At 40.7% G+C, this 18,085-nt stretch overlaps 1 protein-coding gene across 5 annotated transcripts in view; it reads left to right on the top strand.

Moving 5' to 3' along the window:
* CNTNAP5 (contactin associated protein family member 5) overlaps window positions 1–18,085 on the top strand; it is an 805,732-nt gene that overhangs the window by 692,897 nt on the left and 94,750 nt on the right. For 4 of the 5 annotated variants that reach the window (XM_011285200.4, XM_011285199.4, XM_045033599.1 and 1 more), the window contains one exon: window positions 6,100–6,324. In XM_011285200.4, coding sequence (XP_011283502.3) covers window positions 6,100–6,324 — 225 coding nt within the window. Of the gene's footprint in view, window positions 1–6,099; window positions 6,325–9,607; window positions 10,528–18,085 lie in introns of those variants that run through there. The other variant, XM_019837943.3, reaches the window with a different exon arrangement.

Below are 18,085 nucleotides of genomic sequence, written 5' to 3'. Positions count from 1 at the left end.
TCTAGCCACACCAATTGCCTAGGGAAGTGTACCATGGGAGCCGTTAGCTATGTGATGATCCTGAAAAGGGTGCTTTTCTATGTTATTAACTAGTAGGGCATGTGTAACTTAGGGGGTGCAGATACTGGAAATATGTGGGGTGGAGTTACCAGTGCCTGGGCCAGAACCATAATCCATTGATCCACTTCCTGTTTCTGATGATAGTACAAAGTAACAATAATCTTGAGATTAGTTAGTAGTTATTGACTGCAACATACATTCCTTATGACCAGCCTAGTGGGGAGGATATTAACATCCACCTTTAACATATTGGGAACATTGAAGTTCATGGAGTTTTAATGACTTGCTAATAAATGTCAGAGCTGAAGATCCATCCAGCACTTTTTGGTTTCTTTTTTCTCTTTAAAAACCCTAATTTCATTCTGTATAGGAATATAGTATTAGGATTCAAATATTATTTTCTGCTTTGTGTGTGTGTGTGTCTTTTTTTTAATGTTTATTTATTTTTGAGAGAGAGAGAGAGAGACAGAGTGTTAGCTGGGGAAGGGGCAGAGAGAGGGAGACATAGAATCTGAAGCAGGCTCCAGGCTCTGAGCTGTCTGCACAGAGCCCAACGTGGGGCTCTAACTCACAAACCGCAAGATCATGACCTGAGCCGAAGTCAACACTTAGCCGACTGAGCCACCCAGGCGCCCCTCTCTCTCTTTTTTTAATTGAGATGTAATTTTCATACCCTAAAATCCACCGTTTTAAATTGTATAATGAAGTGATTTTTAGCATATTCACAAAGTTGCATAGCCATCACCATTATTTAATTTCAGAATATTTTTATCACCCTGAAAATAAATATTATATCCATTAGTAGCTACCTCTCATTCATCTTTCCCCACTGTCCCTAAAAAACAATTGATTTACTTATCTATCTGGACATTTTAGATAAATGGAACCACTAGCCTTTTTGTGTCTAGATTCTTTCACTTAGCATGTTTCTAAGATTCATCCATGCTGTAGCATTTTTTAGTATTTTGTTCCTTTTTTGTTTCCAAAGAGTATTTTATTCCATTATATGGATCCAACACACACACACACACACACACACACACACACACACACACACATATATATCTGTTCATCACTTGGTGGCCATTGGGATGTTTCCATTTATTTGGCTATTATAAATAATGCTATTAACATTCATATATATGTTTTTGTGTGGACTTATATTTTCTGTTCTCTTGGGCATATACCTAGAAGTAGAATTACTGTGTCATATGGTAAATGTATGTTTAATTTTTTGAGGAAACTGGCAAACTATTTTCAAAGTGGCTGCTCCATTTTACATTCTCACCAGCAAAGTACAAGGATTCCAATCTCTCCACATCCTCACCAACACTTGTTATTATCTGCCTTTTAATAGCAGACATGTTACTGTGAATGTGTGAAATGGTATCCCATTGTGGTTTTGACTTTCATTTCACTGATGACAAATAACACTGGACATCTTTCATGTTCTTATTGACTGTATACCTTTTTTGGTGATACATTAATTTAAATTTTTGCTTGTTTTTTGATTGAGCTATTTTTCTTTTTCTTTTTTAGTTGCAGGAATTGTTTGCATATTCTGATTACAATTCTCACATTAGATATATGCTTTGTAAATATTTTCCCCCATTTTCATTTTCTCCATTATACCTTGTGAAGCACAAAAGTTTTTCATTTTCATACCATACAGTTCTTCTTATTGTTTTATTTTAGTTGATTGTGTTTGGTATTATGTCTAACAAATCATTGCCTAACTGAATCTCATGAAGATTTATGTCTGTGTTTTCCTCTAAGAGTTTTTATAGCTAGATCCAGTTTGAATTAATTTTTGTAGCTGGTGTAAGGCAGGGGTTCAATTTAATTCTTTTGCCCATGGATATCCAACTATTCTAACACCATTTATTGATGTGTGCTTGTCTTTAGCCCCCCTCAACCCCCACTATTGTATGAAGAATCTAGGTATAACTGTCATACTGTTGTCATTTTTTTTCCAATTAAAAAGTTAGACAATATATTTGGACATTTACCTGGAAATATATTTGGAAATCTAGAAAAATAAAAAATCTAATTCCTCAAAGACAAGCATTAAAAAGGAAATCTGATTTTCTATTTTCTTCTAGCTTTTTCTTTGCATTTAACCTAGCTGCTGTAATTCTGCATTTCATATCTACATTTTATGCCTAAATTTTCTTTATTTTGTTTTATACACATTTCTATATAATTCATCAGTTTTAATGACTGCAGTATATTTCATCTGGTGGGGTTGCCTCCGCTCGTGTCACCCATTCTATCCCCAGGGCAATTTAGCTTAGCAACAGTGGTGCCATTCTGCAATCTGGCACTTGATCTGCCTAAATCCAGCTTCTAGCTCCTCTACAGTCTACAGTGTGTGGCATTGGTTGTGTAACTCGCCTCCCGATTCCTTGGTTTTCTCATCCAAAAAATTAGAAAATTCAAAAATCCTTTACGAAGGATTGTGGTGAACATTTTAACGAGCACTTCACAAAGCATTTGGGATAATGCCTGGCAAATAAAGTCCTACAGAGCGCTTGCTCTTATTATTGTCTTGGAATTTTAGATTGCTCCAATTTTTGCACAAAAATAATGCTGTGATAAACACATGTATTGATTTTTTTCTCCGTAATGGAATTTCAGTGAAAAAATAGTATGCATATTTAGGTACTTTTTACCAATTGCCAAAAACCTGTTGAAAAATTATTTATTATTTACCTTCCTGCCAACATATCTTTCTTTTTTTTTTTACTTTTTATTACAAAAAACCCAATTCTGTATGATAATAGGGAGAAGAGTTTCAGAACCCTCATGCATCCATTATTTAGCTTCAAAAATGACCAACTCATGGCCATTTTTATTTCATCTATACACTCACATCGTCTCCTCCTCCTCCTTTATTATTTCAAAGCAAACTTCAAATATCACATCATTTTGTCTATAAATATTACAATATGTATTGCTAAAAGATAAGAGCTTATTAAAAACACAGATCCACAGGATCATTGCAATAAGAAAAATTAAACATGTCTAATATTACGAAATATTCACTCGCCATTCAAATTGCCAATTTTATCATTTATTTTTAGTTGGATGTTTTGCCAAATTAATGACAGCTTGATTAATTTCTAGGTAATCACTGGCTTACTCATTACCTTTATACTCATTCTAAGTTGTGTCCCTATTATTGAGAGCAACTATTGTCCATTGAGTTCCTACCATGTGTCCTGCTTTTACACAATGTCTTTCAGTTGTTCTACCCACCACAAGATTAAACCCACCCCTCTTTGTAGGTGACATTTTGAGCTGAGGTTGAGGGGGGATCCTGTGAGATTGTTGGAGAAGGAGCACAGCCAGGTTCCAAGCTCCCAGTCCGTCAGACTCCACAGCTGGCTCAGAGATATATTCTCTGCAGTGCCACCATGTTTCCCGGCTGTTTCTTATAATTCACTCAACACTTTACTCCTGGTCAGTGTGGAGCTCCTCTTTCCCGTCTGATTAGGCTACTCTGACCATAGAGACATGCAGCCCTGGGAATCACCATCTCTGTCACGCACACATCAGACTCTAGGCTACCTCTCATTGTGGTTTGTTTTGTTTTGTTTGATGCATGAGCTTTCTTCTCAGAATGTAGTCAGCATAGTTTTAGATGATCACATCTAGTTAAAATGTTTCTTCCAATTAGACCAGTGGTTTTGTGTGTTCAGATAAATCACTCAGGGAGCTTAAAATCTTAGACTATAAAATACAAGAAACTTAGAGAATAATAGAATCTAGTGTTTTGCTGAAGGAAGTTTTATGTTGAAAGTGACAGTATCTAAATATTAAACATTAAAATAATTAAACATTAAGAATAATTAGATCTGGGGTTAGGGGAGAAGGGAAGACAGAAATTTGGTAGGACACTTCTAGTTTAAAAATGCTTTACATTGTAATTTCCTGTCCTAAGTATAAGGAAAAAAATGAAATCTGTATATGCCCACATCTAATATGCTATTCATAACAGAATGCTCTGAATTATAGTTATATTTGAACACACACACAACATCAAATAAAAGCCATTATTCTGTTAACGAGGAGATAGTAGCTCAAAATGCAGGCCAAGCGTCCCCAAGGAAATTCACTCAAGGAAAGTGCTTGAATCAAGCTGATGATTAACCGGAATCCTCTCTGTCACAAGTCTCTGCTGTATATCTTTGTAATCAGGAGTACGGATGTTGTAACCTGAATGATAAATGCAGAACACTTTCTCTGAACCTTTAGTCAAAATGAACTGGTATTCCCAATCTGCCACCAATATGCATAAATATGCAACTTTAATTTTTTGGCACTGTTACAGACTGTTATAGAATTTTCACAAAGGTAGAACAAATTTGCAATGAAATTAGGAAGGGAAAGCCAGGTTTGATTATGTTCTAGGTGCCACCAACTCAATCAAGAAATTTCATGGAGAATTAGGTGAATTCCACATATCATTCAGGAAAAAAAAGAAATCAATCACGCCAATATGGGTTCATGTTTATTGTGCTATCTTTATGGTAAAGGTTTGCTGCAAGATCTGAGCTATGTTGTTCTAAAAGGAACCTTTCCTCTGTGCCTTGATAGTATATTACTCTATAGCAGTAACATTGAAAGAGAACTTACGAGCAGCCTTGATTGAAAGAAAAGAATATCTCAGGGCACCTGGGTGTCTCAGTCAGTGTGGCATCTGACCCTTGGTTTCGGCTCAGGTCATTATCTCACTGGGGTTCGTGAGTTTGAGCCCCGCATGGGGCTCTATGCTGACAAGGCCGAGACTGCTTGGGATTCTCTCTCTCCCTGTCTCTCTGCCCTTCCCCTGCTTGTGCTTTGTCTCTCTCTCTCAAAAATAAACAAATACACATGAAAACTTAAAAAAAGAAAGAAAATATTTAGGCATTGGGTTGGGTATGCAGTCAATAAACAGATAGTTTGTGAAGGAAATTGGGATGGGTTCAGGTTGAAGTCTCTTCTAATATGGAAAGTCTGTAAGTTCACACTGTAATGGCTGTTAGAAGCGCTCTACACACAGTATCTCATTTATCCACTGAGAAATATAGTTGACGTAAGTGTTACGCTTCCCATCCACCAGATGCCAAAACAGTCTCCACAGGATTCACTAGCTTGCCTGGGACCACACAGCTAGTATGAAATTGATCCAGCCCAGACCCAGGGCTGAAGCCAAATCCTGTGCCAGTTCCACCAAACTAAAGTGGTAACAGTTGGAGTAAGCATATTATAGAGGGAATGTGGGTGACTTGCACATTCCTGCTAATTGAATGTCATAAATTTGTAGATGCTGCCTTTCTCCATGGTGGCGGCAGAACTCCATCCAACGTGCGATGCTATAGGAATTGTTTCCCATAGGAAGCCCTGTTTGCTCAAGTCTTGGCTCTTTTTGGACTCAAATGTCAATTCCTAGACATCCCAAAAAATGGAGTCCAGGGGTTGAATACCCATGCCTTTTCTACTAGTTCCATGGATTCTCTCTCTTCTGTTTCCATGGATCCTCACGTTTTATCCAACACCGTAGAGGGTTACTGCAGAGCCTCCTCCAGTGTCCTATTCTCAGTAACTTAGAACCCACTCACAATCCTCCTAACACACCAGAAAAGCACTAGCTGGAACAGTTAGAACCTCAGTTTTGAAACGAGGAAGGTCGCAATAAAATTTATCACTACAGTGCTGGCGGTAGGGACGGTTTATCTTTGCTTCTGGAGAAATCCGCCTGGCGCAAATGTATGTTAAGCTGGAACTAAACTCCAAGTTGCAAATCTCAGCTCTCTTTTTTAAAGCTATGCAACCTTGTTCAAGGTGCTTAACCTCTGCAGCCTCGTGTTTCTCATTTGTAAATAAGAGTAATGACTTCTGCCACTTCGAACTTATTGTGGGAAGCATATTGTATAATTCAGGTAAAAAAAAAACCTCACATAGTGCTTGTTGCTTAGCAAACAATAAACAGTTATTGCTAGCCTGAATAATCGACTAAATGTGGCAATGCGTGCGTTCCCCTCTTCTATGTTTCAGAGGTTTCTGCTGTTTTTGAGGCTGGCACTTCAGTTACTTATATGTTTCAAGAACCCTACCCGGTGACCAAAAATATAAGCCTCTCATCCTCGGCGATTTACACAGATGCGGCTCCATCCAAGGAAAATATTGCGTTTAGCTTTGTGACAGCTCAGGCGCCCAGCCTCTTGCTCTACATCAATTCATCTTCTCAGGATTCCCTGGCCGTCCTGCTCTGCAGGAATGGTGAGTACTGACAGCATGAAGCCTGATGAAGTGTCATGTTGGGCTGAGGGACAGTGCATGCCCTCCAGAACACTGCAGAATTTCAACTTAAATTTGGTCCCACCTGGGCAGCTTAATGCCAGAGCTCCAGCCAAAGCCTTGATTGTACTTTACCTTTATGACTTGCAATTGGTATTCAGGGCCAGTGTCAATTCATTGCTGAAGTCTCAAATGCGTTGACTTTAATTTGCCTCAACTGTGTCGCAGTAATTCTTTATTATTTATTCTGTGCTGGAGTCCATTAAATGCAAAGGAGAAGATCATAAGCATATCTGAATTTCGGAAGGACACTCATCACATATATCGTGTCATCTTTGCTGCAGTCTCCTTTACTGGGGGCCGTTAAAACAACTGGCGTAAATGCAGGCTGTATGCCTAGAAGTCGATTGCCTAGGTCGAGAGAAGTTGTAGATGTGAGTCAAAACATTGTGGAATACGGGGCTTGGTGCTGAGGGTCAGACTTTGAAGAGAATGTACACAAAATGGAATCTGCAAAGGTTAGAAGGGTATAGGGGCTGGAACGCACTTGATGCAAGGGATGTTGAAGGACACCAAGTCTGACAGTGCTTAGGAGAAGTCAGGTTTTCTCACTACGTAATTCCAGCCAGCACTGAGCAGGACTTGTGGTCCTGGTCAAGATCATGTGAGATCAGAATCCTAGGGGATGGAGCAAGTATTAGAACTGGTCATGAGGGCAAAGATGTGGCCATCCCAGTAGTCTGATCTCAAAGAACACATTCCCATGATTAAGAAAATGTTCTTTCTCCTCTTGTAATTTGCCAATGTAATGAGAGGAGGCTGGGCTTTAGAATCATCCCTGGGATGGACTGTGCTGAGGCCATAGAAGGCCATTGGAATATGCAGCCATACTCTGACCACTCTTGACCTTAGACCGATTTCTCTTGCTCTACTTTTTTTTTTTTGGAAGTGGGAGAGTGGTAGGAGGTCTTCTTCTTTGCTTCATCTTGCTTTCTGACGATTTATGACACTGAAAGTAAAGAATGATGTGTGAGCCTCACACAAAGATCAAACCTGGTGGGCGAGCGAGTTGAATCAGGCCTGAAGTACATTAAGAATGACAGCGTCCCACTGACAATTTTATTCCAAGAGCAAATTCAAGGGAAGAAAAAAAGAGAGAGAGAGAGAGCCTGGGTGGTGACTGACCACTCCAAGGCTATCTGATCTTGAAGAGCCTGTAAGACAGAAAAGAACCATTATGGGTTATTAGACCTCTTATTAGTCAGCAGACCTTTGTATGATTAGAACCATTATATTAACATGTCAGTTCTTAAACTTTGCCCCCATAATGTCTCTGTGAGGTGAATAAGGCTGGCTGAGGATGCTGAGGCATAGATTAACTGATTAACTTAGGCCAGGCAGATAACTCAGGACACGGCTGAGACCAGAGGCCAGATCTCCTGATAATCAGCCCCGCCATCTTTCCTCTAAGCTAGACGATCCTGCTGTGATGTGGCTAGACTACAGTAAGTTAGTTACAGAGCAGTGAGATGCAAGTTTTCTGCAAAGCATCTCTTATGTGTGGTTCCATGTCCCATTTGTACCTGCCAGGTTGTATCTGTGGATACAGACAGTGCGTAACAGGAATAAGTATATCTGATTACATAAATACTACCCCACATACTCTCCTTCTCTCTCTCCACACACACACACACATTCTGGACATCATTCTAATTAATGTACACAGCTCTTAATTCTTACGATAATCCAGTGTGATTGGCGGTATTAATCTCATAGTTCCAGCAACTAAGGCATACAGAGATTAAATAATTTGCTTAAAATCTCACAGCAAGTAAGTAAAAGAGCTATAATTCAGTCTTCCCTCCTGGAGTCTGGTAGCATACTTTATGTCCTTAACCATAAGCTCTAAATGAAGAGTGTTAATTTATTTTTTGAAACAATGTGCTTTAAATAAATTGAATTTATTTCATTAGGAGGGCATGCTTGAATTCTGTCTGATCACTTATTTTCTTAAACTCTAAAGCCTCACTTCTGTGAAAGCTCTACTTGACCCTATGGGCATTTATGTTCTTTAAGCCCTGGCTAATTGCAAGGAGATACTTGTGCCTTGTTTGTTTGTTTGTTTGTTTTAAGCTTAGGTCTCAGGGAGAGACTAAAAGTTCAGGCTTCAAGAGAGATGAGTGGCCAGGCAGGGACTAGTCATGGAATGCCCCCACTCTCCTCACTGCTTCAGAACCACCTCCCCCATTGCTGTAGGAACTCTTGTCACACTGGACAGTCCATGATTTAGGACCCTGGGCACTTCCTGCCATCTCCTTGTCCTACAGAGACACAGCTGAGATATATCCCCATTCATTAATTCTTCCACCCATTCCCCACTGCACAGTATCAGGAACTGTGGAGAGCAAGAAAAATAAACAGTATGCAGTGCTGTCTAAATACCATAAGGAAAAAGAGAGACTCGAAACTGCCTTACAGTTTTTGATGGACAGTCCAGGTACATGAAGGAATGAAGTTGTCCAGATTTCTCAGGCAACCTAACTACAAGTTAGATATTGTCTAACTTTGAGGATGAATCTCCTAGGAATTCAGGGGTTATATCATAGGGCAAATGCCTTGAGCAAGAGTGAGTCCCTTGCCATCAGAGGTCTTCAGACAGTAATTAAATGACAATTTGTTGGAGAAACCATAAGAAGAATTCTGGCAGTGGATGAAAGAGAAAAAGAACCTCTGAGTTCCTTTCCAAGTCTGAGATTTTGTTATTCTCTGTTCCCTTCCTGTGTAGTCTTACATTTATATTTCTTTCTGCTGGGGCCGTGTTTGCAGCCTTTGAAATACTTCTATGAGGAATTAAAATTTGGTATTGGTACAACTTGTTCCCAGTATGCTCATGGTATCAGGCTGCTGACCTAACTTCCAGGGAGTCAAATGGGGACCCTGCTTAGTGAGGAGCTAGGGATACTTTTACTAAGACTTTGATAGACTTCAGTGAGAAATATAACTTCCGAAAATACTAATGGTAAGAATACCTACAGCTTATAAAAAAAAAGAATTAAGTGAACAAAGACAGGAAAGGGTTAACTAGGGAAAGTCTTTCTGTGGAAAGGTTTTATAAGACTGACTCACACCTCTCTGCGATGAAGTTAAGCGTTTTCTGTTAGTACAGGTTTCTTCACCTTTCTTTGATTTAAGACACCTCTGGGAATCTGGTGGAAATCATGATGAGAAGATCATTGTTAAAAGGAGTCCTTTTTGTTCTTCCCAGGAGGAAGAAAATGCCCATGGCCATGTCGTACAAAATGGCCCCCGTTTCAGTACTGTGAGTTAAGAAGCCAGGGAGTGGAGACAGGTGGATAAACTGTGTAAATACTGAACAAAATCCTTGGCTTGCAAATCTATTTAATATGGGTATTCGGGCCGGAGGAGAGAAGAGCCATGGGACTCCAAGTCATGCTTCTGAGTCTCCCCCTGGCGGGGGTTTGGTTGGCACGTTTGGAATCCTTCCTATGCCCTTCATCATTTTTCTTGAAGTTTCGCCAACCAGAGACTTATTCAGGTTAAGCCGCTGCTGTCTTTTCAAATGAAAACACATCCTTTTTCCTAAAGGAAGAAAAGAATTTTCATTTCTTGGATGGAAGATTAGAGAAAGAAAAGGAGGCGTTTGGGTTTAGGGAGACCTTAGGAGAGTGAGGGTGTTTGTGGTCTGATGGGCTGGAGCTTTGGGCAGAAGGCCACTTCTCAGAGAAATGGCAGCTGGGAGAGAAGGGGCGGATGAAGGAGGAAAGGGTCCAGAGAAGGTAATGGGAGTGTCCATTTCAATTCCACAGCATTTCACTGAAAGATGGCTGTACCTCCTGCACAGTTCTATGGAGTTCTTCAAACCTGTCATTTGATAAATATTCACAGAGCATCTATCAGGGAGCAGGCACTATTTTATGTACAGGAGAGACAGATTCAGACAGAATCCTGTTCTGCCTTCCAGGATCTAGTCTGGGGACAGAGGCATAACAAACAAGGAAAACAGTGTGCCACAGATGTGGGGTAGAGTCTGTTCCAGATAGAATGAGGGAAGGAGGGTAACAAAAGGCTTCTTGGAGATAGTGAGCCTTGAGTTGGGCCATGAAAGAGAAGTGTTTTCTAGGCAGACATTAGATCATTGTTTAATAAAATGAGAGGTTTCTTTGACTGTTTCTCATTGTCTCCATTTTATTTCCATTGCATGTGAAACGTATATATATATATATATATATATATATATATATATATATGTTTTTCCCCCCAATCATTTCCCCTTTCTACTCTTTCATTGCGTGTCCTTCTTGGCCCCTTGATAGTAAAAATAAAAAAATCAAATTGAGAATATGTGCTAAGTCTAAGGCCATCAATCTATGGTGAAATCATTTGAGTACAACATCCAAACAGGGCCCCAGGTCACCTTCCCCTGGTGGCTGTTCTGCTGCCCTCCGGCACCAAACGGTTTGTCTGACTTTGCCTCAGCATTTCCTTTTTATCAACTTTTTTTTAACATATACATTCATAAGGATTCACTGTCTGCATTTGTGATTGCACACACCTTGGAGGGAATAATGATGAACCCAGACACTTTACATTTTGAACAGACTGACTCAAGGGAGACAGGGATAAGGAGGAATCCAGAGAGGGAGCGTCTTCAAAGTACAGACTTCAACAGCTGCTGGCCAGGGCTGGCTTGACCCTAGACTACTCTCAGCTTCTCACTGCTCTCTTGTGGAAGACTTTCAAAGTTTAGTTCTGCCTCCTACCACTCCCTTTGTGACACCAGCATATACCTGAGTACCTCAGAGTAGCAGGAGCCCCAATAAACAGCCTGAGAAAAGCATACCTCCAAAAGCATAACCGTGACCACTTCAGTCTCTGGCTTATGTTAATCAACACTTTGCTGCTTTTGAACTTCAAATTCCCAAAAGTCTTTTGATATCTGCAGGACTGTTTTGGTTGGTGCATTTCCATCATTTCTGGGCTTTCCAATAATCTCTTTCTGGGAGGACATACCAGCCAGGTCCTGCTGGGCAGCTCTCCTCCATTTCAGACTAATGTGGTTATGCCACACCATGATCTTGAGAGGGCAGTCAAGAATCCCTCCTCCTCGTGTCCTCTTAGAGGAAAGTCAAAGATATGGGCAAGCACAAATGGCATCTCTAGTATCAGACAGTTAATCCACTGACCAAGGTGGGGGTCTGAGAGAAGAAATAGAGGTATGATGAATAAAACTAGATCTAGGTCATCTTTCTTATTTTTCTTCTCTCCCTTGTTGTGGATTTCTCTCTCTCCCTCTTTTTTAAATGTTTATTAATTATTTTGAGAGTGAGATAGTATGCAAGCAGGGGAGACGGACAGACAGGGAAAGAATCTCAATCAGGTTCCATGCTCAGCATGGAGCCCGATGAGGGCTTGATCCCGTGACCTGAACCAAAATCAAAAGTCGGGGGCTTAGCTGACTGAGCCACCCAGGCAGCCCAATGTTGTAGATTTCTTATTTTGTGGTATCCTCATAAGTCCATGAAGATTGTGTCCTTCAGAGTGCGTGGGTGGCTCAGTGGGTTAAGCGTCTGACTTCAGCTCAGGTCACTATCTCATGACTGATGTGTTTGAGCCGTACATTGGGCTCTGTGCTGATAGTTCAGAGCCTGGAGCCTGCTTTGGATTCTGTGTCTCCCTCTCTCTCTGCCCCTCTCCCACTCATGCTCTGTCTCTCTCTTTCAAAAATAAACATTAAAAAAATTAGAAAAAAAGAAAGATTGTGTCCTTCTAAAATCCATATGTTGAAGCCCCAATTCCTTGTATTTTGAGTGAGAAGGAAGTTAAGGTTAATTTAGGTTAGAAGGGGAGAGCCCCAATCTGCTATGGTTAGTGTCCTTAAAAGACGAGGCAGCAGAGTTTTCTGTCTGTCTCTGTCTCTCTCTGCCATGTGAGGACACAGTGAGAAGGTGGCCATCTGCAAACCAGGAGGAAAGTCTTCACCAGCGACTAAACTGGCTGTCACCTTGATCTTGCTCCCATCCAGAACTGTGAGAAAATACATTCCTGCTGGTTGGTCTACCTGGTCTACAGTATTTTGTTATAGCAGTTTGATCAGGCTAAGACAAAGCTCAAATGAGAAAATGTAAGAAGATGTGCTTCATAGACTGCAAAGTACAAAACACATTGTATTTTCTTATTGATAATCATAATATGAATTATTTGCGTGCTTGGGTGGGCAGAACATGAATGTTGAAGGTGGGATTCGGGATAACAGAGATTAAAATTTCATCCGAAAAGGACATGAAAATCGCCCATTGCTTAGAGGCAGAGCATCTAATGGTGGAGGAGGGGGACGTTACCCTGAGGAAGGAGAAAGATGAGGCAGAGGGTCTCCAGCCTGCACCTTAGCTGCTGTCATTAGGTACAGGCATTTGCTTTTGATATACACAAGTATGAAAACCAAAAAGAAAAAAAAAGAAAAAGAAAACTTTAAGAATGGCTTTCTCAGATACCCTCTGAACTAGATCTTTGGGGAACTTGTCTGATGTTTCCGAAATAAAGATAAACAGACAGGCAGACAGACATAAAATAACTGAAAAGCAGGACATATTCACAGGACTCACTGTATGACCAGGCCCAGCAAGATACAACTGAGGGACATAGTCAAACTCTTGGAAACGCCCACCTCACACCCTGGCTGTGGAGCTGGCTGGACGGCAAGTGCCAGCATCGAGGAAGCCAAAACAAGAAGAACAGAGCTACTGAGTCAATGCTCTAAGCCCCTGCATGAAGAGCAATAATCAAAGACTAGTATGGAATTAAGGGTAACCAAAAATACAAAATGCAATTAACTCTGCAAACATTTATTTAATACCTCCTCCATTTATCTGCCAGGGCTGCCACAACAAAATACCACAGACTGCGTGGTTTAATCTACAGAAATTTATTTTCTCACAGTTCTGAAGACTGGAAGTCTGAGATCAATGCACCAGCTGGGTTGGTGTCTGGCGAGAGCTGCCTCATTGAGTTGTAGGTGGCTCCTTTCTTACTGTGAGTTCACATGGCCTTTCCTTAGTATTATGTGCCTGAGAGAGAAAGGGAGCGTGCTCTGAAAAGGACACTCATCCTATTGGATCAAAGTCCCACCGTTAGAAGCTCATTTAACTGCAATGACATTCCTACAGGCTCTCTTTCCAAATACAGCCCCACTGGGGATTAGGGCTTCAACTATGGAATTGAGGGGGACACATACATTCAGTTCACAACAGCTCCCATGTGCTAGATGCTGTCCAAGGTGCTCATAATAGAAGAACAAATATGGTGTCATTGAATCGAGGAGATTCTCGACATTGGGTTCCAGGTACAATTCATCTTTGTAAGGTCAGCATCCAGCAGAGTACTCAGCAAAGAGTTGGCCTTGGTATTCTTGGATTGAATTATGTCTTGCAAGTGTCGGGGACGTCCCCCAGAGTCCATGAGATGACAGTGGGGCTATTGGGGGACAGAGGACACTTCTTCTCAGTCCATCATGATCCAAGTAAATATGGGCATGAATATAAATTATTAGCATGCTTAATTCTGTTCTTCCTGAGATTCCATTCTGTCACCTGTGACATACTTTTGAGAGGCAGGGTTGTTTGGGCATTGGGGCTCTGGGGAGCTGGCATTGTTTTATTTTATTTTCTGCGGCCCTTTGAGATCTCTGTACTTTCCCAGTTTAAAAGCCTTTTTAGAAATTTCCCAAGAATTGAGCAACTGTTTATTTTTTTCCAGCAAGCCTGGTTGCTTACAACTGTACTGTGAGAATCCAGAGAATTATTATCTGATCTTGTGCTTCATTGTTTGTAAAAAGAGAAAAGGCGTGCGCTTGGTGCCTTAGTTTCTTCATCTGTAAATTTGGGATAATTGCATTGGTCAAGGGTTGCACAGCAGTGTTGTTGAGGATTAATAAAATCCTGTAGTAAAAGGTTTGAAGGAACTCAGATTAAAGATCTGGGGATAAATACAAAGAAGGGTTATTATAAAACAGAGCAAAGCGCGGGCTGGTGATTGAGCCACCTTGATTTTTTTAAAGCCAGGGCTGGAGAGACCGGGGAACTGGATGGTTAGCTTTTGGACTAGAACTCTAATTAGGGGCTTAAGGATTAAGAAAGTAGTTGAAGTCTGTGTGAAGAAAGCTTTTCTCAGAGAAAAGACATGTTTTTATTCTTCTTAGAGCACTTGATCTGTAAATACTTACATCTTGAGATGTGAAACAGTCAGCAGAAAGCCCAAGCTCTGGGTTTACTCAGTTCTCTGTGCAGTTAATTACCTTTTGTGAAGCAAGTAGGCCTTGGATTATCATTATTTCTCTTCATTCAGTTATTGGAGATGTGTTTCCACTTTAATAAGTAACTTATCCTCTCAAAGTTTAGAAATGAGGGTCCTGGAAATCCAATCCCCTATTATAAAGCTGCACTGGAGACATGGTGAGCAGGGTTTCAGCCTTATGAGGAGTCCAGTCAATTTCTAACACCATCCGTTGGAGACCTTCCATGATCTCCCGGCCCAAAAGCAACTGATAGCAGCTAATTCTTGCCAAGTGCTTAATGTGTGCCAAGATGTAGTTTTAGTGATTTTAGTCTTACAATTAGTTCATTTAATCCATTTCACAACGGCTGTGGAGTTAATACTAACATTTCCCATTTTACAGATGAAGAAACTTAGGCACGGAAACATTAAGTAACTTGTCCGAGAAGACACAGCATTGAACCAGTGAGGCTGAAAATCAAACCCCGCTGGTCTCTTTTTAGCCTGTGAACTGTTCCGCTCTGTTCTGTGACCTCTCATTGTTCTGGGCACGACTCAAAATGGAACCTGCTGTTTTCTCTCTGGTGTTTGCTTTCACTTTTGTGGAGGGAGCATGCTGTGTTAGGAATGCCATATTCACTCCCTGTGGTGCTTCCAAAACTCTGTTTAGATGGTCCAGACAGAAAGGATGGCACAGTAGAGACGGAGGACAGCCCCGTGGGATATTTGGAAATACACTGCTGGTGGAAGGGCTGCCAGATGGATCCTTCTGTTTGGCAAATTGTACTTTGATGCACCTGACTTCCACAGGACTCTCTAGTGGAAACAAACAAACAAACAAACAAACAAATAAACCAGCATTCTTTATTGATGCCAAATTCTGTGATGCGAGTTGCCCAGTACAGCTAGAGCTCCTGCAGTAAGACCAGCCAGCTAAATTTGACAGTCATAGTCATGTGACATAAAGAGCACATGGGTAAGTGTGTGTTTCTCGGAATAAGTGATCTTAATGTAATTAATAGGGCTCAACAGAATTTTTCTGGTTCAGGAAAATCCCGTATAATAAATGCATGATTTTATGTAAACATGAGGCTAGATGCACAAGTTTATTGTTGTTCTCTTCTTAGACTCCTCTACAATTACATAAGCAAATTTAAAAATTAAAAAAAAAGATAGGAACTTAAAAAGACAAAGAGAATAGAATAGAGCTTAGGATGGGTAAGAGATATGAATACATTTTTAAAAGATGAACAGCAATGGAGGAGGAAAGCTGGTTTGGTCCAGGTCACTACGAAGGTGTGGTAATGGGAAGGGGTCATGGGACAGGCTGAGGCCTGGCCGTTCTGCACACCATGGATTCTGGCATGAGGCGTGAAGTCAGGAGAAAACGAGAAGTTTTTGCAGGGAACTATTAACCTTAAATCCAGTTTCCTTATCTGGGAAGATAAGTTCCTTGGGAAGACCAGACATTTGGTAGCATATAGAAATTGAAATTTGGTAGCATATGGAGTTTCTAAAGCTGAGGGTGAGATCAAGAGACAGGGTTAAAGAGAGAAATGACATGGCATTTTGTACACTTGGGGCCTCATTTGTCCCTTTTTCCAAGAGCTCTTACAGTGAAGCCTTTCTCTCTTCATGCAGGATATGAGAGGGTTTCCCTACCGAGGAACTGAACGGACCCATGAAAAATATATGTGATGGGGCACCTGAGTGGCTCTGTTGATTAAACATCTGAATCTTGATTTGGGCTCAGGTCATGATATAATGATTCATGGCTTTGAACCCCACATCGGGCTTTGTGCTGACAGCATGCGGAGCTTGCTTGGGATTTTCTCTCTGTCTCTCTCTGTCCCTCTCCCTACTCACACATGTTCTCTCTCTCTCTCTCTCTCTCTCTCTCTCTCTCTCTCTCTCATAATAAATACATAAAACTAATAAAATAAAAATATGTGGATAACTAGAATTTTAGGGATGTCCTCATTGAAAGGAATGATTTACCGATATGGTCACTTATCAGAGAATCCCACCTGTTGACACACTCAGCCTGTGCACATGGAATCTTCAATCCAGTATGCAGTTCTGAGTCACAATTGTGAACAGATGACCATGACTTACCACAACCATCAGACATTTCCATAAAACCTCCAAGATGAAAGAGAAGGATCAGGTAAATAAACACAGATAAGTGGAGAAAACAGGGATAATGCAAGAGGGGGAAGAAGCATTCAAAATCTAGTATTTCAGAGAGATAGGAGAATATATAAATCCATGAAACAAGAACATGATGCTTTAAAATGAAACTGTAAAACAATAAGAAAGAACTCTCGGAAATGTAGCAAATTGTGAACATTCTAGAAATTGGAAGATAACATTTGGGAAATCTCCCAGAGAGTTGGACAAAAATACAGAAATGTGGACAATATGAAGACAAAAGAGGAAATTAGAGAGCAAAACATAATGTTCACTACGTAAAAGGAGTTACAGAAAAGGAGAATAGAGGAGGAGAGAACATTAGCAAAGATGTAGTGAAAAATACTTCATAGAATGAAAGAAATCGGCTGTAAAAGTTTGCTTCCCTCTCCAGCCCAGAAGACACACACCAAAGCAAAGGCAACCCTAACTTTGCTAAAGACAGGATCAGACTCGAGCTAGCAAAGAATCTTTTAACAAAACCACTGGAAGTTTGAAGATGATGGAAAAGCATCTTCACAAGCCTAAGGGAAAATGGTGTTCAAACTGGAATGCTATACTTAGTCAAATTATTAGTCATGTGTGAGGTAGCAATGCAAACAATTTCATACATAAAAGAGAAGAGGTATTCCAAGTCATTGTTTAAGACTCTCTAAACACCTTAAGATAGGGGGCACCTGGGTAGCTCAGTTGGTTAAGTGTCCGACTTTGGCTCAGGCCATCATCTCATGGCCCGTGAGTTCGAGCCCCTCATCGGGCTCTGTGCTGACAGCTCAGAGCCTGGAGCCTGCTTCAGATTCTGTGTCATCCTCTCTCTCTCTGCCCCTCCCCTGCTCACACTCTGTCTCTCTCTCCTTCAAAAATAAATATATATTAAAAAAATGCTACTTGATATGCATGTATTAGTTATCTAAGGCTGTATAAATAAAACACCCCCAATTTAACACCTTATAACAGCAAAAATGTACCCCTTTATACAGTTCTGTGAGAGGTCAAGGAATCTGGAATTGGCTTAGTTGGATGTTCCTGGCTCATGATCTCTCATGAGGTCACACCCCTTGGCCTGCAGTAGTCCAAAGGGACTGGATAATCTGCTTCCTAGCTCCGTCTTGTCACTGTTGACAGGGGCTTTCAGTTATTTGTTCTTGACTTTTCCATAGGGCTTCACAGACAGCATGTCAGTCAAGAGAAAGTGATAAGGGATGGCAAGAAGTTGAGAAAAAAGAGATAAAGACAGAGAGAAAGGGAGAGAGAAATACATAAA

Source organism: Felis catus, chromosome C1 (genome assembly GCF_018350175.1).
Source record: "Felis catus isolate Fca126 chromosome C1, F.catus_Fca126_mat1.0, whole genome shotgun sequence".
Classification (NCBI taxonomy): Eukaryota; Metazoa; Chordata; class Mammalia; order Carnivora; family Felidae; genus Felis; species Felis catus.
The sequence above is the reverse complement of the archived record's forward strand: the minus strand, read 5'-3'. Positions and strand labels throughout refer to the sequence as shown.